The 21,113-nt window shown below is 49.9% G+C and overlaps 1 protein-coding gene across 10 annotated transcripts in view; it reads left to right on the top strand.

Moving 5' to 3' along the window:
- Nucleotides 1-21,113, top strand: part of dlg2 (discs, large homolog 2 (Drosophila)) — a 1,642,261-nt gene that overhangs the window by 189,693 nt on the left and 1,431,455 nt on the right. For all 10 annotated transcript variants that reach the window (XR_015079731.1, XM_085998865.1, XM_085998867.1 and 7 more), the window contains one exon: nucleotides 19,226-19,365. Coding sequence is in view for 9 of the 10 variants with exons in the window: in XM_085998865.1 (XP_085854991.1) it covers nucleotides 19,226-19,365 (140 nt within the window). In the remaining variant the exon portion in view is untranslated. The remainder of the gene's footprint in view (nucleotides 1-19,225; nucleotides 19,366-21,113) is intronic.

Consider the following 21,113-nt stretch of genomic DNA (forward strand, 5'->3'; position numbering starts at 1 on the left):
TGAGGAATGAGTAACAGAAAAGTAAGCAATCAAATCATTTTTTTTCAAGTTACCAATCTCAAATTGGAAAATTGCAGGAAGTAACCAATTTAAAACTTCAAACCAAAGCAAAATACTACAGATACTGGAAATCTGAAATAAAAACAGAAAGTGCTGGAACACTCACCAGGTCAGACAGCATCTGTGGCGACTGAAATAGAGTTAATGTTTCAGGTTGTTAACCTGTCATCAGAACTGGAAGAAGTTAGAGATTTAACAGCAAATACAGAGCCAGGGAAAAAGGTTGGGGGAGGGGATGAAAGAACAAAAGGAAAGGTCTGTGATAGGGTGGAGGGTAGGAGTGATTAAATGACAAAAGGGATAGGAACACCGAAAGAGGAATAGGCCATTTAGCCTCTCGAGCCTGTTCCGTCATTCAACGAGATCATAGCTGATCTGTAATCTAACTCCATATATCCGCCTTTGCCCCATATCCCTTAATAACTTTGGTTAACAAAAATCGATCAATCTCAGATTTAAAATGAACAATTGACCTAGCATCAATTGACGTTTGCGGAAGAGCGTTCCAAATTTCTACCACCCTTTGTGTATAGAAATGTTTCCTAACTTCACTCCTGAAATAAGGTGATCTTATTGAAACATATAAGATTCTGAGGGGGCTTGACAGGGTAGACGCTGAGAGGATGTTTACCTTCATGGGGGAATCTAGAACTAGAGGGCATAGTTTCAGGATAAGGGGTCGCCAATTTAACGGAGATGAGGAGGAATTTCTTCTCCGAGGGTCGTGAATCTTTGGAATTCTCTACCCCAGAGAGCTGTGGAGGCTGAGTCAGTGAATATATTCAAGGCGGAGATAGACAAATATTTGAGCTACAGGGGAGTCAAGGGTTATGGGGAACAGGCAGGAAAGTGAGTTGAGGCCAAGATCAGATCAGCCCTGATCTTATTGAATGGCGGAGCAGGCTTGAGGTGCCGAATGGCCTACTCCTGCTCTTATTTCTTATGTTCTTATGAAAGGCCTGGCTCTAATTTTTATGCTATTCCCCCTAGTCCCAGACTCCCCAACCAGCGGAAATAGTTTCTATCTATATACCTCATCAGTTTCCCTTAATATCTTGAAAGCTTCCAATGAAGCTCAATGCAAGCTCGAGGAACAGCACCTCATCTTTTGATGAGGCACTTTACAAACTTCCGACCTCAACATTGAGTTCAAGAACTTCAGATCAAAACCACTGCTGAGAATTAACTGAAGGAAACAGTTTTTAGATTAAAGAGGAATCTTGGGCATATATGCTCCAGAACCACCTACTTTTAGTTGGTTTAGTTCTTGTCTCTACCTCTCTCCTCCTTTTAAGATGCCCCTTAAAGCCTATCTCTTTGACAAAGCTTTTGGTCACCTGTCCTAATATCTCCTTATGTGGCTTAGTGTCAAACTTTATTTGATAACACTTCTGTGAAGTGCCTTGGGATGTTTTACCACGTTAAAGGTGCTATATAAATGCAAGGGCCTAGAAATTCAGTTGTTTGCGCCAGCCGCTAGCGCCTTAGGAGGAGGAGAAGTGGGGCGCTAAGCAATGTGCGCCTCTCGCAAAATTCAGTTAAGATTTAGCGGCGGCGCAAAACCTTTGCGCGCACTCAGCTGCGCGCACAGATCCTGACGTCATTTCATGGTGCAACGCCCTTTGTGCGCCCCGAACCGGAAATTCCGTGGCACCAGCCTATTGTGCGCCTGGCGCCCCCCGCGACTGGTATAGGGGAACGGTTCCCAGTCGCTGCGGGGCGCGGGGGGGCGCTAATTAAAGGGGACTCCTCCTGCAGTATAAATGGCAGCCATTTTGCTCCACTCCTTCTTTGTGAGAGACGGATATTTGGAGAGAGACAAAGGTAGAGAGCTTTCTGGTTTGGTTCAACACTCGCACAGGTACTTGTGGCTTCAGGCCAGAGCTTTGCACTAGTATTTAACTTTCAGTGTCATAGCATTGATTGGAAACATATAATGGAGGCTGCAATGGGTGGAAATGTTGGCTTACTGCATTGCATTCAAAGGGCTCAGAGACGCCGTGAAAGAGTGCCAGTCATGGCCAGACGGAGAAGGGCCAACAGGCGTCGGCAAAGGAGGCCTTACCCACCCAGGGTATACCGCCAGCAGTTCTCATATCTGAACATGTCTGAGGAGCAGTGTTTTCGGAGGCTGCGATTCAGAAGGGAGGTGGTCACTGAGATCTGCCACCTGCTTCGCAGAGATCTGCAGCCACAGCTGAGGAGCAGGACGTCTCTGTCGGTAGCAGTGAAGGTGACGGTGGCTCTCAACTTCTATGCCACCGGCTCCTTCCAATCCGCTACTGGGGACATTTCCAACATCTCCCAGTTCGCGGTACATTGCTGCATCCGCCAGGTGACCACTGCCCTTTTCAGAATGAGACGTCAGTTCATCTCCTTCCCCATGACCGTGGACAAGCAGCAAGAGCGTGCAATGGGCTTTGCAGCATTAGCGGGCTTCCCCATGGTGCAGGGCGCCATTGACTGCACGCATGTGGCTTTGCGGGCACCTCTAGAGAATGCCGAGGATTACCGCAACCAGAAGGGCTACCATTCGCTCAACGTGCAGTTGGTGTGTAACCACAGACAGCTCATCCTAGCTGTCAATGCCCGCTTTCCAGGCAGCAGCCACAATGCCTTCATCCTGCGCCAGACTTCTGTGGCAGACATGTTCGAAGCCCAGCCTTACCCACGGGGATGGCTTCTCGGGGACAAAGGCTATCCTTTGTGCACCTGGCTGATGACCCCGCTCCGTGCGCCCAGCACCCCTGCTGAAGAGCGATACAATGACAGCCATCAAGCAACCAGGAACATCATTGAGCAAACAATCGGCATGCTGAAGCAACGGTTCCGCTGTCTGGATCGTTCCGGGGGAGCCCTACAGTACTCGCCTGAGTGAGTCTCCCATTTCGTTGTCGTGTGCTGCATGCTGCACAACCTGGCTATCCGCAGGACTCAGCCACTGCCAGCAGACATTGGAGGACCACCAGAGGAGGAGGAGCACCAGCACGGGGGGGAGGCAGAAAGTGCAAGGGCTGCCCGTCGGCGGCTTATTGCAAGTCGGTTCTAGGCCCCCTCTCAGGGAATGGCTTGTGCCAATGACAGAAGATGAATGTAGCCGCTCCGCAAGCCCTCAGCCGATCAAGGCAACCAAGACTTTCAAAGGCAAACATGGACAGTGCGATTTAAGAATTTTTTTTACTGTGAGACCTCTGTGCCCTTCCCACATGACAAACTAATGGAGAGAAACCCCCCCAAAAAACACAAACACACCAGTCTCGGCTTTTATATATAAAACAAATACACCAGTCTCGGCCTCTATATATAAAACAAATACACCAGTCTCGGCCTTTTATATATAAAACAAATACACCAGTCTCGGCCTTTTATATATAAAACAAATACACCAGTCTCGGCCTCTATATATAAAACAGCACATTTGGCCACACCTTGTACTTTTTCCTCTGCGAGGGTGATCCGTCTCACTTCCGTGACTGGCCCCTTCCCTCCCTGCAGCTCCTCCTCAATGGGACCCCAGTGGCTGCAGCAAGGATGGGGGAAGGCTGCTGAGGGTCAGATGGTGAGACGGCAGATGCCCTTGTGGGTCGGCCTGGACCAGCTCTGGGCCTGGAGGGGCCGGCTGCTGACTGCTCCAACTCTGCTTGGGCGGCAGCAGTCTGTCCTACGGCTGGTGGCAGCTGCAGTGGAGGAGTGGCAGTGTTGGCTGCAGGAATGCTGCCAACCTGACAGAGCACAGGCACTCCCTGGTCGGCTGATACAGTGGCACTTGCACGGGCCAGCACTGCAGCATGCGCAGCAATCTGCTGAAGCACAGACTGCTGGGCTGCTTTGGCACGGCGAGTGCCCCGGCGATGCCTGGCCGATCCTGCGAGTGTGGCAGCAGTTAGTGCCCGTGTGGCCCTGGTCTGTGTCTGCATGACACCAGCCAGTGAATGCACGGCACAACTGAGCACTTGGCTAGAAGCCGCCTGTGATGCAGCGAAGTCCTGCTGACTCCTAGCCTGTGCTGCCGCGAAGTCCTGCAGACTCCTGGCCTGTGCTGCACTGAATTGTTGCAGACTCCTGGCCTGTGCTGCTCCGAATTCCAGCACACTCCTTGCCAGTGACTCTATGGAGTCAGGCATCCTTGCCACTGCAACCATGAGCTCAGTGTGCCTGTGCTCAGCCTGGGCGCCCATTTCCGCTAGGAGCTGCACCTCCTCTGCGCTCACCGTAGCAGGACTGGAGGCCGCACTCATCCTCCGGGGAGAAAGCCGCCGAGCTTCCCCACCCCTCCTGCGTTGCTGCAGCCCGCAGGGTCCCGGAGCTTCACTCTCCTCCGACCCTTCCCCCCCTGCTCCCCTCCAGGGAAGACGTGTCACCATCATGGCCATGGGCTGCCTCGGCTGAGGGTGTCCCTGATGGGCCGGCTTCTTCTTCCTCCTCCTCTATGTCGGACTCCGACACAGTGCTAGCTTGAGGGGCCGCCTCCTCACCTGGCGATTCACCATCTGAAAGCAGGGAGGCACAAGAGTTGCTTTAGAGTGAGGACAGGGCAGCAGCGAGGAAGGCATGAGTGCTGCTATGCGCTGCATTGGTTCGAGAGTGGCAAAGGATGCTGGTGTGAGGCGCAAGTGGAAAGAGAGAGGTCAAAAAGGTGATGACCTTACCATTGGTGCCCAGAACAGGGTCGGCATCTCCAGTGGCGACGGGGCCAATCAGCCGGCCTGCCATGATCCGCTCCACTCGCTGCTCTAGGTTGCTGAGTTGTTTCAGGTCAGGACGGCCTCCCCCGGTCTGTCGCTGCTGTCTTCTGTTACGCGCCAGCTTGCCCTGCAAGAGAAAGGACGGCCTCTAAGTACAGTGTGAAGCCCTGATCTTGCCTGCACTGCCTCCCATGGTCGAATAGCCCTGACAGTGTGAAGCCCTGATCTTGCCTGCACTGCCTCCCATGGTCGAATAGCCCTGACAGTGTGAAGCCCTGATCTTGCCTGCACTGCCTCCCATGGCCAAATAGCCATGTTTAAAGTCCTGAATGTGCAAGTGCTTTTCATGACAGTCCCATAGCTGTTGGATGAGGGCTGGGCATTAGGGCTTACAGGTCCCTTTGGCCATAAAGTGAGGTGCACATGCAGGGATGAGGAGGATACTGGAAACGGTACTCACCCTGACAACCCGAGTGAGGTCATTGAATTTTTTCCGGCATTGGGTTGGAGTCCTGCCAACCACGCTGTTGGACGTGACCCTGTTTGCCACCTCCCTCCAGGCTTTCCGACTTTCGGCGGGCAGTGGCCTCCTGCCACCCTCAGGGAAGAGGACATGGCGCCTGTGCTCCACTGCACCCTCAGGTCACCCTCGTTGAAGCGCTGCGCTCTCTCCCTGGCCTTCTCCATTCTCCTGGGTGTGGAGCAGTTCCAGCAGCAGTGTTCAGGCCTTGCCTTAGGGCTGCAGTGTGCAGGGCGTGGCAGCCAAACAATTCCACCCTCCCCCTTTAAGAGCTGACCGGCGCCTGACTGTCTGCCCTCAATGAGCAACTCGCCGCACATGCGCTGCGCCCGCCCTCGGTGTTAGCGCCCCGGATCGCCGGCTTAGCGCCTAATGAGAGTCGTGCATCGCCTGCTTTAGCACAGCAGCAACCTCTTGGGGCGTTGCTACTGAATATCGGCGAAGGTGGCGCTAAGTTGCGCCGGGCGCAAAATTTAGCGAACGCCCGGCTGTAGCGCCTCAAACGCGGCTATACTGAATTTCTCGGCCAGGTTGTTGTTGTTGGGCTTTGGCATGAATAGGGTGCAACAAAGGACTCACAGACATGTGCTCAAAGTTATGAGGTTTCATTTGTTTCCAGATGCTTTATTTTGTAAACAGATTTAAGTAAACCACTGTGAAATATCGTTTTGCAGTTATTTGGATTGGTGTGACTGAATGTCAAGGACGCCTGCCTGCTGCTCTGAGTGCTTTTTGGTGTACTTCCTTGCCCGCCTCGGGTGCTTCCTGCTTCAATTCATGGTCGCACACCGAACCTAAATACTGTATTTCCTGGTTCATCTGCCTGCTCGCCCCAAGTGCTTCCTGGCCTGCTCACCTGTTTTGACTGTTTTCTGATCCACCTACTTGCTGGCCTGTCCAAGTGTTTCTAGCCTCCCAGGATCATCCTGTTCACCTGCTCTTAAGTACTTAGAGGTCGAACTGCCTTGAGTGCTTCCCAGACTGCCTGCTTGCCCGCCCATTTGGAGTGCTTCGTGGTCTACCTAATTACCCACCTAGACTGAGCACTTAATGACATATTAAGCTATGAAAGAGTGAGAGAATTGGAGGAAAGCAATGAAGTAAGGAGGGAGGACAAGAGAGAGAAAGAAATAGTGTGGGGGGGGGGTGGAAGAAGTGATATAAGGGAGAAAAAGTGAGATAGATGTTGTATGGGATAGAGAGATGAAGAAAAGTGACATGAGTGAACAGTGGAATGGTGGTGGTGGTGGAAGGGGGGGTGGGGTAGTGGGCTGGAGAGAGAGGCATCCTTCCCCCAGCACATTTCCAGTCAACGGTGACCTGCCGTGCCACCTGCTCATCAGCCTGAATCCCTGCCTGGTTAAATTTAAGCAATTTTATATTTAACTATTAGATTTTTAATTATCGGATAAGGAAAAATTAAGTGACATTTGGATTTTCAACAGACTAAGCAGACCATTACTTGCCCAAAAGTTACTTCAACAGTCACTCCCCGACGTTCAACCCTCACACTACCACAAATCACAGCATTAATCAACCCCTATAGGCAGTTCAGATACACTGCACCCTGTCCAACTCCCCACCACTTCAGAGTGACTGTCTCTTCTCCAAACTTTCCAGTTCTTAATGACGCTGTTCTCCATCGCTCTCGTAAACCTGGTACCCTTGGTTTCTTAGTTAAGCTGGTACCTTTTTCCTCAATCTTCTCCATTCCGGTTCATGCTGGCATTTTTTTGCTCCGATCCTCTGTTTATACTAGCAGTTGACCTCCCCATCTCAGTTATTGTTGACATTTTCTATCTTCCGCCAAAAAGCAGAGATGCTCTTGGCTTCTCTCCCCCTTCCCCTTTCCTTCCTCCTTCCCCTTATCATTATCCTTTTACCTTCCACTTCATCACCATCAATTTTCCCCTTTGCCTACCACTTAGCTCCTTGCCATGTATAGTATCTCCAGCCCTCGCTATGCATAGAATCACAAAATGGTTACAGCACGGAAGAAGGCCATTTGGCCCGTCGAGCCCGTGCCGGCTCTCTGCAAGAGCACTTCAGCTAGTCTCACCCTTTCCCCGTAGCCCTGCAAATTTTTTCCTTCAGGTACTTATCCAACTCCCTTTTGAAAGCCACGATTGGCCCAGAAATTCGAGTTGAGTGCTTCCCGCGGGTGCAAGCCCCCGACCTGCACTTACCTTGTGCGCCGGCCGTTGAGCTGTGGGCCCGCGTGGAATTCCGATCCTGGGCCTGCTCCAGCTGCTGGCGCGCAGTGCTTGCATATCCCAGGGGCGCAGTTAGTTCGATGCGTCCCCTGGGATCACGTGGGCCATGGGGAGCCAATCGGAGCAGGGAATGCTCCATTCATAAGATTGACAGGAAGAGCTGTCAAAACTTATAAATACTACGGGCCCCAAAACATCACTAAATCTTCAAATACATTTTTAAAAAACATCACATTTTTAAAATAAACTATAAATTACATGAAATAACTATTTTAAACAATAATTTAAATTTTTGAATTTTTTTTAAATTTTCTAACGGGGCTAAAAATAAACTTACCTTGCTTTAAAGTATTTAAAAATAATAAACCTGTGGAAAAAATGTTTTAATTTTAATTAATTCACCACTTACCTTGTAAAAAGCAGGCCTTACGCCTGCTTTTTATATGTGTAAATTCTGCAGACTTACCTTCCCGGGAAAACCTGTAAAAAAAAACATAAGTTCGATGCACATGCGCAGCCTCTCCTGCGCACGCGTTCGAACTCTGAACCCCTTCGTTCAGGGGAACGGAAATGCCGGTTTCCCACCCATGCGCAGTGCATGCAGGAAACCGGCACTTCCATTGGGCCTACGGGTGAGTACCCCGTGCATACTCACCCGTGGAGACCCGAATTTCTGGGCCATTAAGTCTGCCTCCACCACCCTTTCAAGCATTGCATTCCAGATCCTAATCAGTCACTGAGTAAAAAAGTTTTTCCTCATGTTGCCTTTGGTTCTTTTACCAATCACCTTAAATCTATGTCCTCTGGTTCTCGAACCTTCTGCTAATGGGAACAGTTTCTCTCTATCTACTCTGTCCAGACCCCTCATGATTTTGAACACCTCTATCAAATCTCTCAATCTTCTCTGCTTTAAGCAGAACAACCACAGCATCTCCAATCTATCCACATAACTGAAGTCCCTCATCCCTGGAACCATTCTTGTAAATCTTTTCTGCACCCTCTCTAAGGCCTTCATATCCTTCCTAAAGTGCGGTGCCCAGAATTGGACACAATACTCCAGTTGAGGCTGAACCAGTGTTCGTCATAATTACCACACTTCTGTTAAAATTTGTTTATGGGATGTGGGCGTCATTGGCAAGGCCAGCATTTATTGCACAACTCTAATTGCCCTTGAGAAGGTGGTGGTGAGCCGCCACCTTGAACCACTGCAATCTGTGTGGTGAAGGTATCCCATAGTGCTGTTAGGGAGGGAGTTCCGGGATTTTGACCCAGCGACGATGAAGGATCGGCGATATACTTCTAAGTCGGGATGGTATGTGACTTGGAGGGGAACTTGGAGGTGCTGGTGTTCCCATGCACCTGCTGCCCTTGTCCTTCTAAGTGGATGATGTGGAGATGCCGGTGTTGGACTGGGGTGGACAAATGTAGGAAGTCACACAACACCAGGTTATAGTCCAACAGCTTTAGTTGAAATCACAAGCTTTCGGAGCGCTGCTCCTTCGTCAGGTGAAGTGAAGAGAAGCATACAGGCACAGCATATATAGTCAGAGAAAACTGCCAGATGATTACAGGTAGTCTTTCTAACTGCCCTTTATCACACCTCGGCAGAGAGATAATCACAGCAATCAAAGGTGTGAATGGTGTCCAAACAGGTCAGTCAGGAAAACATTACATCAAAGAACAATGAGGTGGGGTCACAAGGGGTCAAATGTTGCAGATGCTGGGGTCTGTATGAAAAACAGAAAAAAACAAAAAACTTTGCTGGAAATCACAGCAGGTCCGGCCGCATCTGTGCAGAGAGAACAAGCCAACGACAGCTCGAGTCTGGATGACTCTACGTCAGGTGGGGTTACATGTAGCGTGACATGAACCTAAGATCCCGGTTGAGGCCGTCCTCATGAGTGCGGAACTTGGCTATCAGTTTCTGCTCGACGATTTTGCGTTGTGTGTCTCGAAGGCCGCCTTGGAGAATGCTTACCCGAAGATCGGAGGCTGAATGTCCTTGACTGCTGAAGTGTTCCCCGACTGGGAGGGAACACTCCTGCCTGGCGATTGTTGTGCGGTGTCCGTTCATCCGTTGTTGCAGTGTCTGCATGGTCTCGCCGATGTACCATGCTCCGGGGCATCCTTTCCTGCAACGTATGAGGTAGACAACGTTGGCCGAGTCACATGAGTATGTACCATGTACCTGGTGGGTGGTGTCCTCACGTGTGATGATGGTATCTGTGTTGATGATCTGGCATGTCTTGCAGAGGTTGCCGTGGCAGGGTTGTGTGGTGGCGTGGTCGCTGTTCTCCTGAAAGCTGGGTAATTTGCTGCGAATGATGGTCTGTTTGAGGTTAGGCGGCTGTTTGAAGGCGAGTAGTGGAGGCATGGGGATGGCCTTAGCGAGGTGTTCGTCATCGTCGATGACATGTTGAAGGCTGCAGAGAACATGGCGTAGTTTCTCCGCTCCGGGGAAGTACTGGACGACGAAGGGTACTCTGTTGGTTGTGTCCCGTGTTTGCCTTCTGAGGAGGTCTATGCGATTTTTCGCTGTGGCCCGTCGGAACTGTCGATCGATGAGTTGAGCGTCATATCCCGTTCTTACGAGGGCGTCTTTCAGCATCTGTAGGTGTCCATCGCGTTCCTCCTCGTCTGAGCAGATCCTGTGTATTCACAGGGCTTGTCCATAGGGGATGGCTTCTTTAACGTGGTTAGGGTGGAAGCTGGAGAAGTGGAGCATCGTGAGGTTGTCCGTAGGCTTGCGGTAGAGTGAAGTGCTGAGGTGTCCGTCTTTGATGGAGATTCGTGTGTCCAAGAATGAAACCGATTCTGAGGAGTAGTCCATGGTGAGTTTGATGGTGGGATGGAACTTGTTGATGTCATCGTGTAGTCTTTTCAGTGATTCTTCGCCATGGGTCCATAGGAAGAAAATGTCGTCGATGTATCTGGTGTATAGCGTTGGTTGGAGGTCCTGTGCAGCGAAGAAGTCTTGCTCGAACTTGTGCATGAAGATGTTGGCATATTGGGTTGCAAATTTGGTCCCCATGGCTGTTCCGTGTGTTTGCGTAAAGAACTGGTTGTCGAAGGTGAAGACATTGTGGTCAAGGATGAAGCGGATGAGTTGTAGGATGGCGTCTGGAGATTGGCTGTTGTTGGTGTTGAGTACTGAGGCTGTCGCAGCGATGCCGTCATCGTGGGGGATACTGGTGTAGAGTGCCGAGACGTCCATCGTGGCGAGGAGTGTTCCTGGTTCAACTAGTCCGTGGGTGCTGAGTTTCTGTAAGAAGTCTGTAGTGTCGCGACAGAAGCTGGGGGTTCCCTGTACGATGGGTTTCAGGATGCCCTCGATGTATCCAGAGAGGTTCTCACACAGGGTTCCGTTGCCTGATAAGATAGGACGTCCGGGTGTGTTGGCTTTGTGTATCTTTGGGAGGCAGTAGAAGTCTCCCACGCGGGGAGTATGTGGGATGAGAGCGCGTAGGATGCTCTGAAGGTGTGGATCGAAGGTCTTGATCAGTCTGTTGAGTTGGCGGGTGTGTTCTTTGGTCGGATCTGCGGGTAACTGTAGTGTTCCTGGTTGTCCAGTTGTCGGGATGCTTCTTTGCAATAGTTCATTCTGTTCTGTATGACGATGGCTCTTCCTTTGCCTGCTGGTTTGATGACGATGTTGCGGTTGGTTTTGAGAGCGTGGATGGTGTTGCGTTGTGCTCGGGTGACATTCTGGACTGTCTTGTGAGTGCGGCTGATGAATCTGGCGTTGATGCATCTCCTGACAGCTTCAGCATACATGTCAAGCTTAGGGCAGCGGCCCTCCGGAGGGGTCCAATTTGACTCTTTCTTCTTCAGTTGCTGCACTGCGGATCCCTCTGTCTGCTGTTCCGGATCATTGATTGTCTCATTGGGTTTGCTGCTGACATCTTGGGATTTGTGGAAGAATTCCCGGAGCCTCATTCTCCTGATGAATTCCTCTGTGTCTGCCGCGAGGCCGATGGGGTCCATTTTGGTGGTGGGGCAGAAATTGAGCCCTCAGCTGAGAACTTCAATTTCGTCTGGTTGAAGGGTGTGGTTGGACAAGTTGACGATGGACTTCCCTGTGGTTCCAACCATGGTACCGGGGGAGGCTTGGTTGCTGCTGGTGGTGATGCTGAGTTTCTCAAGCTTCCTGTTCTTGGTGTGCATGTAGGCAGTGTAGTTCCGTTGCCTCGTCTGCTTGGCGGTGTCTCGTAGCTGGTCTGCTGTGTCCTGAGCACAAGCTGAGAACATAGACTCTATCTTGGTTTCGAGGTTGCGGCGTCTGCTGTAGAGCTGGTGTACGAGATGGTTGAAGAGTGTGCGAGAGGTACGACGGCAGAGTCTCTCAGCGTAGTCTGTGTTGTAGGTCGACTTGAGTGGGTTCGTGATCTGTTTCATTCTTGGACACACGAATCTCCATCAAAGACGGACACCTCAGCACTTCACTCTACCGCAAGCCTACGGACAACCTCACGATGCTCCACTTCTCCAGCTTCCACCCTAACCACGTTAAAGAAGCCATCCCCTATGGACAAGCCCTGCGAATACACAGGATCTGCTCAGACAAGAAGGAACGCGATGGACACCTACAGACGCTGAAAGACGCCCTCGTAAGAACGGGATATGACGCTCGACTCATCGATCGACAGTTCCGACGGGCCACAGCAAAAAATCGCATAGACCTCCTCAGAAGACAAACACGGGACACAACCAACAGAGTACCCTTCGTCGTCCAGTACTTCCCCGGAGCGGAGAAACTACGCCATGTTCTCCGCAGCCTTCAACATGTCATCGACGATGACGAACACCTCGCTAAGGCCATCCCCACGCCTCCACTACTCGCCTTCAAACAGCCGCCTAACCTCAAACAGACCATCATTCGCAGCAAATTACCCAGCTTTCAGGAGAACAGCGACCACGACACCACACAACCCTGCCACGGCAACCTCTGCAAGACATGCCAGATCATCAACACAGATACCATCATCACACGTGAGGACACCACCCACCAGGTACATGGTACATACTCATGTGACTCGGCCAACGTTGTCCACCTCATACGTTGCAGGAAAGGATGCCCCGGAGCATGGTACATCGGCAAGACCATGTAGACACTGCAACAACGGATGAACGGACACCACACAACAATCGCCAGGCAGGAGTGTTCCCTCCCAGTCGGGGAACACTTCAGCAGTCAAGGACATTCAGCCTCCGATCTTCGGGTAAGCATTCTCCAAGGCGGACTTCGAGACACACGACAACGCAAAATCATCGAGCAGAAACTGATAGCCAAGTTCCGCACTCATGAGGACGGCCTCAACCGGGAGCTTGGGTTCATGTCACGCGACATGTAACCCCACCTGACGTAGAGTCATCCAGACTCGAGCCGTCGTTGGCTTGTTCTCTCTGCACAGATGCAGCCGGACCTGCTGTGATTTCCAGCAAAGTTTTTTGTTTTTTTCTGTTTTTCATACAGACCCCAGCATCTGCAACATTTGACCCCTTGTGACCCCACCTCATTGTTCTTTGGTGTAATGTTTTCCTGACTGACCTGTTTGGACACCATTCACACCTTTGATTGCTGTGATTATCTCTCTGCTGAGGTGTGATAAAGGGCAGTTAGAAAGATTACCTGTAATCATCTGGCAGTTTTCTCTGACTATATATGCTGTGCCTGTATGCTTCTCTTCACTTCACCTGATGAAGGAGCAGCGCTCCAAAAGCTTGTGATTTCAAATAAAGCTGTTGGACTATAACCTGGTGTTGTGTGACTTCCTACTTCTAAGTGGAAGAGGTCTTGAGTTTGGGAGGTGCTGCCGAAGAAGCCTTGGCGAGTTGCTGCAGTGCATCTTGTAGATGGTACACACTGCAGCCATGGTACGCCAGTGGTGGATGGAGTGAATGTTTAAAGTGGTGGATGGGGTGCCAATCAAGCGGGCTGTTTTGTCCTGGATGGTGTTGAGCTTCTTGAGTGTTGTTGGAGCTGCACTCATCCAGGCAAGTGGAGAGTATTCCATCACACTCCTTACTTGTGCCTTGTAGATGGTGGAAACGATTTGGGGAGTCAGGAGGTGAGACATTCGTCACAAAATACCTAGCCTCTGACCTACTCTTGTTGCCACAGTTTTTTTGTGGCTGGTCCAGTTAAGTTTCTGGTCAATGGTGACCACCAGATGGTCAGGGATTCGGCGATGGTAATGCCGTTGAATGTCAAGGGGTCATTGCCTGGCACTTCTGTGGCGTGAATGTTACCTGCCACTTATCAGCTCAAGCCTGAACATTGTCCAGGTCTTGTTGCATGTGGGCATGGACTGCTTCATTACCTGAGGAGTTGTGAATGGCACGGAACACTGAGCAGTCATCAGCGAACATCCCCATTTCTGACCATATGTTGGAGGGAAAGTCATTGATGAAGCAGCTGAAGATGGTTGGGACTAGGACACTGCCCTGAGGAACTCCTGCAGCGATGTCCTGGGGCTGTGATGATTGACCTTCAACCACCACAACTATCTTCCTTTGTGGTAGGTATGGCTCCCGACAGTGGAGAGTTTTCCCCCCGATTCCCATTGACTTCAGTTTTACTAGGGCTCCTTGATGCCACACTCGGTCAAATGCTACCTTGATGTCAAGGGCAGTCACTCTCACCTCACCTCTGGAATTCAGTTCATTTGTCCATGTTTGGACTAAGGCTGTAATGAGGTCTGGAGCGGAGTGGTCCTGGCGGAACCCAAACTGTGCATCAGTGAGCAGGTTATTGGTGAGTAAGTGCCGCTTGATAGCACTGTCGATGACACCTTCCATCACATTGCCAATGATTGAGACTAGACTGATGGGGCGGTAATTGGCCGGATTGGATTTATTCTGCTTTTTGTGGACAGGGCATACCTGGGCAGTTTTCCACACTGTCGGATAGATGCCAGTGTTGTAGCTGTACTGGAACAGCTTGGCTAGAGGTGCGGCTAGTTCTCGAGCACAAGTCTTCAGCACGATAGCTGGGATGTTGTCGGGGCCATAGCCTTTGCTGTATCCAGTGCGCTCAGCCGTTTCTTGATATTACGTGGAGTAAATCGAATTGGCTGAAGACGGCTTCTATGAAGGTGGGGACCTCAGGAGGAGGCCAATATGGATCATCCACTCGGCACTTCTGACTGAAGACGTTTGCAAACGCTTCAGCCTTGTCTTTTGCACTCACGTACTGTGCTCCACCATCATTGAGGATGGGGATATTCATGGAGCTTCCTCCTCCTGTTAGTTGTTTAATGGTCCAGCACCATACACGACTGGATGTGGCAGGACTGCAGAGCTTTGATCTGATCCGTTGATTGTGGGATCGCTTAGCCCTGTCTATAGCATGCTGCTTCCACTTTTCAGCATGCATGTAGTCCTGTGTTCCAGCTTCTCATTTTTAGGTACGCCTGGTGCTGCTCCTGGCATGCTCTTTTACACTCCTTATTGAACCAGGGTTGGTCCCCTGGCTTGATGGTAATGGTAGAGTGAGGGATATGCTAGGCCATGAGGTTACAGATTGTGGTGGAATACAATTCTGCTGCTGCTGATGGCCCACAGCGCCTCATGGATGCCCAGTTTTGAGCTGCTAGATCTGTTCTGAATCTATCCCATTTACCAAGGTGGTAGTGCCACACAACACGATGGAGCGTGTCTTCAGTGTGAAGACGGGACTTCGTCTCCACAATGACTGTGTGGTGGTCACTGCTACCAATACTGTCATGGACAGATGCATCTGCGACAGGTAGATTGGCGAGGACGAGGTCAAGTACGTTTTTCCCTCGTGTTGGTTCTCTCACCACCTGTCGCAGGCCCAGATTGGCAGCTATGTCCTTCAGAACTCGGCCAGCTCGGTCAGTAGTGGTGTTGCCGAGCCACTCTTGGTGATGGACATTGAAGTCCCCCACCCAGAGTACATTTTGTGCCCTTGCTACTCTCAGTGTTTCTTCCAAGTGTTCACCAGGGGTCAGTATTAGGACCACTGCTTTTCTTGATATATATTAATTACTTGGATATGGGTGTACAGGGCACAATTTCAAAATTTGCAGATTACACAAAACTTGGAAGTATAGTGAACAGTGAGGACGATTCAAGAGGACATAGACAGGCTGGTGGAATGGGCGGACACGTGGCAGATGAAATTTACCGCAGAAAAGTGCAAAGTGATACATTTTGGTAGAAAGAATGAAGAGGAAATATAAAGTAAGGGGGACAGCGCTAAGGTGGGTGCATGAACAGAGAGACCATGGGGTAGATGTGCACAAATCGTTAAAGGTGGCAGAGCAGGTTGAGAAAGCAGTTAAAAAAGCTTACGGGATCCTGGGCTTCATGAATAGAGGTACAGAGTACAAAAGTCTTAGGGAATGGTAGCATAGTGGTAATGTCACTGGGCTAGTAATCCAGAGGCCTGGACTGATAATCCAGAGAGGTGATTTCAAATCCAACCACAGCAGCTGGGGATTTAAATTCAGTTAATTAAATAAATGTGGAATAAAAAGCTAGTATCAGTAATGGTAACCGTGAAACTATCGGATTGTTGTTAAAAACCCATCTGGTTCACTAATTTCCTTTAGGGAGGAAATCTGCCATCCTTACCTGGTCTGGCCTATATGTGACTCCAGACCCACAGCAATGTGGTTGACTCTCAACTGCCCTCTGAAATGGCCTAGCAAACCACTCAGTTGTAACAAACCACTACGAAACACAATAATAAGAATGAAACCGGACGGACCACCCGGCATCGACCTCGGCACCAGCTATGGACACACCAACGGCACACCCAGCCCAGTCGACCCTGCAAAGTCCTCCTCACCAACTTCTGGGGACTTGTGCCAAAATTGGGAGAACTGTCCCACAGACTAGTCAAGCAACAGCCTGACATAGACATACTCTCAGAATCGTATCTTTCAACTAACGTCCCAGACTCCTGGGTATGTCCTGTCCCACGGGCAGGACAGACGCACCAGAGGTGGCGGCACAGTGGTATACAGTTGGGAGGGAGTGGCCCTGGGAGCCCTCAACGTTGATTCCACACCCCATGAAGTCTCATGGCGTCAGGTCAAACATGATGGGCAAGGAAACCTCCTGCTGATTAACACCTACTGCCCTCCCTCAGCTGATGAATCAGTACTCCTCCATGTTGAACACCACTTGGAAGACGCACTGAGGGTAGCAAGGGCACAGAATGTACTGTGGGTGGGGACTTCAATGTCCATCACCAAGAGTGGCTCAGTAGCACCACTACTGAACAAGCTGGCTGAGATAACTGCCAGACTGGGCCTGCGGCAGATGATGAGAGAACCAACACGAGGGGAAAAACCTACTTGACCTCGTCCTCACCAATCAACCTGTCGCAGATGCATCTGTCCATGACAATATTGGTAGCAGTGACTACTGCAAAGTCCTTGTGGAGACGAAGTCCCATCTTCACACTGAGGACACCCTCCATCATGTGTGGCACTACCACCGTGCTAAACGGGATAGATTCGGAACAGATCTAGCAGCTCAAAACTGGGCATCAATGAGGCACTGTGGGCCATCAGCAGCAGCAGTATTGTATTCCACCACAATCTGGAACCTCATGAACCGGCATATCCCTCACTCTACCATTACCTTTAAGGCAGGGGACTAACCCTGTTTCAATGAGAAGCGTAGAAGAGCATGCCAGGAGCAGCACCAAGCATACCTAAAAATGAGGTGCCAACCTGGTGATGCTACAACACAGGACTTACATGCACGTTAAACAGCGAAGCAGCATGCTATAGACAGAGCTAAACGATTCCAAAACCAACAGATCAGATCAAAGCTCTGCAGTCCTGCCACATCCAGTCGTGAATGATGGTGGACAATTAAACAACAAATGGGAGGAGGAGACTCCATGACCGTCCTCATCCTCAACGATGGCAGAGCCCAGCACATGAGTGCAAAAGACAAGGCTGAAACGTTTGCAACCATCTTCAGCCAGAAGTGCCAAGTGGATGATCCATATTGGCCTCCTCCTGAGGTCCCCACCATCACAGAAACCAGACTTCAGCCAATTCGATTCACTCCACGAGATGTCAAAAAATGGTTGAGCACACTGGATACAGCAAGGGCTATTGGCCCCGACAACATCCTGGCTGTAGTGCTGAAGACTTGTGCTCTAGAACTAGCCGTGCCTCTAGCCAAGCAGTTCCAGTACAGCTACGACAAAGTGGAAAATTGCCCAGGTATGTCCAGTCCACAAAAAGCAGGACAAATACAATGGGGCCAACTACCGCTCCATCAGCCTACTCTCAATCATTCGCAAAATAATGGAAGATGTCGTCGACAGTGCTATTAAGTGGCACTTCTTCACCAATAACCTGCTCACCGATGCTCAATTTGGGTTCCACCAGGACCACTCGGCTCCAGACCTCATTACAGCCTTGGTCTAAACATGGACAAAAGAGCTGAAATCTAGTGGTGAGGTGAGAGTGACTAGCCTTGACATCAAGCAGCGTTTGACTAAGTGTGGCACCAAGGAGTCCTAGTAAGATTGAAGTCAATGGGAATCGGGGGAAAATCCTCCACTGGCTGGAGTGAGACCTAGCATAAAGGAAGATGGTTGTGGTTGTTGGAGGACAATCATCTCAGCCCCAGGACATAACTGCAGGAGTTCCTCAGAGAAATGTCCTAGGCCCAACCACCTTCAGCTGCTTCATCAATGACCTTCCCTCCATCATAAGGTCAGAAGTGGGGATGTTCCCTGATGATTGGAGTGTTCAGTTCCATTCACAACTCCTCAGATAATGAAGCAGTCCATGTTCGCATGCAACAAGACCTGGACAACATTCAGGCTTGGGCTGATAAGTGGCAAGTAGCATTCACGCCACACAAGTGCCAGACAATGACTATCTCCAACAAGTGAGAGTCTAACCACCGGCCCTTGACATTCAACAGCATTACCATCGCCGAATCCTCCACCATCAACATCCTGGGGGTCAACATTGACTAGAAACTTAACTGGACCAGCCACATAAATACTGTGGCTTCAAGAGCAGTGCAGAGTCTGGGTAATCTGCGGCGAGTGATTCACCTCCTGACTCCCTGAAGCGTTTCCACCATCTACACGGCACAAGTAAGGACTGTGATGGAATACTCTCTACTTGCTTGGATAAGTGCAGCTCCAACAACACTCAAGAAGCTTGACACCATCCAGGACAAAGTTGTCCGCTTGATTGGCACCCCATCCACCACCTTAAACATTGACTCCCTCCGCCACCATCTACAAGATGCACTGCAACAACTCGCCAAGACTTCTTCGACAGCACCTCCCAAACCCGTGACTTCTACCGCCTAGAACGACAAGGGCAGCAGCCGCATGGGTACACCTGATGTGGAAATATATCACCATTCCTTCATCATCGCTGGGTCAAAATCCTGGAACTCCCTCCCTAACAGCACTGTTGGAGTACCTTCACCACATGGACTGCAGCGGTTCAAGAAAGCAGCCCACCACCACCATCTCAAGGGCAATAAATGTGCCAGTGACGCCCATACCCCATGAATTAAGTTTTTAAAAATGCAGAAATGCATTACTCTCTTAGCAATAAATTATTTAAATTTCACTTTTGGACCGCGTAGTATCTGAAGTAAATTGTGTCAAAATATGTTTGTTATGTGCTTTTTGAATCCCAAAAATATATCAAGTTGCAGAAAATTTCGATAACTTTTTCCAGTACTTCATGCTGTTTTTCAGAGGAATGCTTTTTTTTTGTTTTCAGATATCCAAGAATTCTACGAGGTAACATTACTCAACACACACACAAGTTTTGAACAGAAAACTGCTGAAGTCAACCAAGTAGTAGAACAATGGGAAGGGACAAATTCTCCTATGGTGGTCACCCAAAAGAGAGTTTCAGAGGTAAGGAAGTTTTTTTGTTACAAGAAAGCTGATTGGACAGTTCCTTTAAATCAATGTATAAGATTCTGCAATAGTAGATTGGGATTATAGCATATTCATTTTGTTCGTTCTTGTTGGAAAGCAAAAGATTGGTGAGGACGATTATCCCTGATCATAGCAGCTTACTTACTGGAGAGTAAGTTTAGTTGGTAGCACTCTCGCCTCTAATTCAGAAGGTTGTGGATTCAAATCCCACTCCAGAGACTTGAGTACAGAAATCTAGGGTGACACTCCAGTGAAATATTGAGGGACATGTTGCACTGGTGGAGGTGTTGTCTTTTGGATGAGACGTCTGCCCTCTCAGGTGGATGTAAAAGATCCCGTGGCAGTATTTCGACGAAGAGCAGGGGAGTTAACCCTGGTGTCCTCGCCAATATGTATCCCTCAATCAACATCACTAAAACAGATTACCTGGTCATTATCACATTATTGTTTATGGGAGCTTGCTGTGTGTAAATTGGCTGCCACGTTTCCTAATAATACAACAGTGACTATCCTTCAAAAAAACTAAGTACAGGTAGACTATCCTTTATCCGAACTTCCGAAAACCTCTGAAAACCGAAAGTTTTTTCGTTCAGCGTAAGTCGTGCGCACGACATGACCAGAGTGGCGCACGACTTACGCTGAGCAGGGCAGAGGGTCACAGAGTTCCCTCCTGGGTAGGAGATTGCAGGCCGAGCCGGGCAGTGTGAAGGAGGTACCGGGAGAGTGAACCCAACAATACAGCGGCCCGTCCGACAGCTGCAGCGGCCCGTCCGATACTCTTTTCTCCCCCCGACCCGACCCGAACCGAACCGCGGCCCGTCCAATATTCTTTTCTCTCCCCCTCAAGACCCGACCCGATCCGAACCGCGGCCCATCCGATATTCTTTTCTCCCCCCCCCCCAGCCCCCCCCGACCAGAACCGCGGCCCGTCAGATATTCTTTTCTCCCCCCCCCCCGCCACCCGACCCGACCCGAACCGCGGCCCGTCCGATATTCTTTTCTCCCCCCCGACCCCCCCCGACCTGAACCGCGGCCCGTCCGATATTCTTTTCTCCCCCCCACCCCCCGACCCCCCCGACCTGAACCGCGGCCCGTCCGATATTCTTTTCTCCCCCCACCCACCCGACCCCCGACCTGATTTGCGGGCCAGCTTAGTAGGAGTCAGCCGATATCCGGCTTTCCAGAGAAGCAGGAAGGGGAATGAGACACGGAACAGTCACAAGAGGTAGCCTGAACTTTTAAAATTTATATTAAATACAAATTTCCCAGTCTTATAATAATACCTTCTGAAATCCGAAAAATTCCGAAAACCGAAACTCAGCTGGTCCCAAGGCTTTCGGATAAGGGATAGTGTACCTGTATTTCATTGGCTGTAAAGTGCTTTAAGATGTCCGGAGGTTGTGAAAGGCACTATATAAATGCAAGTCTTTTTTTAATACATGAGATACCCATTTGTCTCCTCTTCAAATTACAGAAAATATGACACCATTAGGTCACTTCTTACAGACTAAGCTGCTGTCCAGATTTCTTTACAATAAAATAATTCAAAGAAACAAAAATAAAGGCAAGTTACTGTACAGCACAATCGGCAACTTATATACAAACTATATACAAGGTGTTGAACTGTTTAAAAAAGTCTTCAGTGGTTCCAGTTTTTACCAGAAAATTCTTGGATAGAGACAGTACATGCTGGTATGTAAATTTTAAAGATTGAACCTGCATTA

The sequence above is a fragment of the Somniosus microcephalus genome, chromosome 10, assembly GCF_052327205.1.
Source record: "Somniosus microcephalus isolate GS21.2 chromosome 10, FLI_Smic_1.0, whole genome shotgun sequence".
Taxonomy (NCBI): Eukaryota; Metazoa; Chordata; class Chondrichthyes; order Squaliformes; family Somniosidae; genus Somniosus; species Somniosus microcephalus.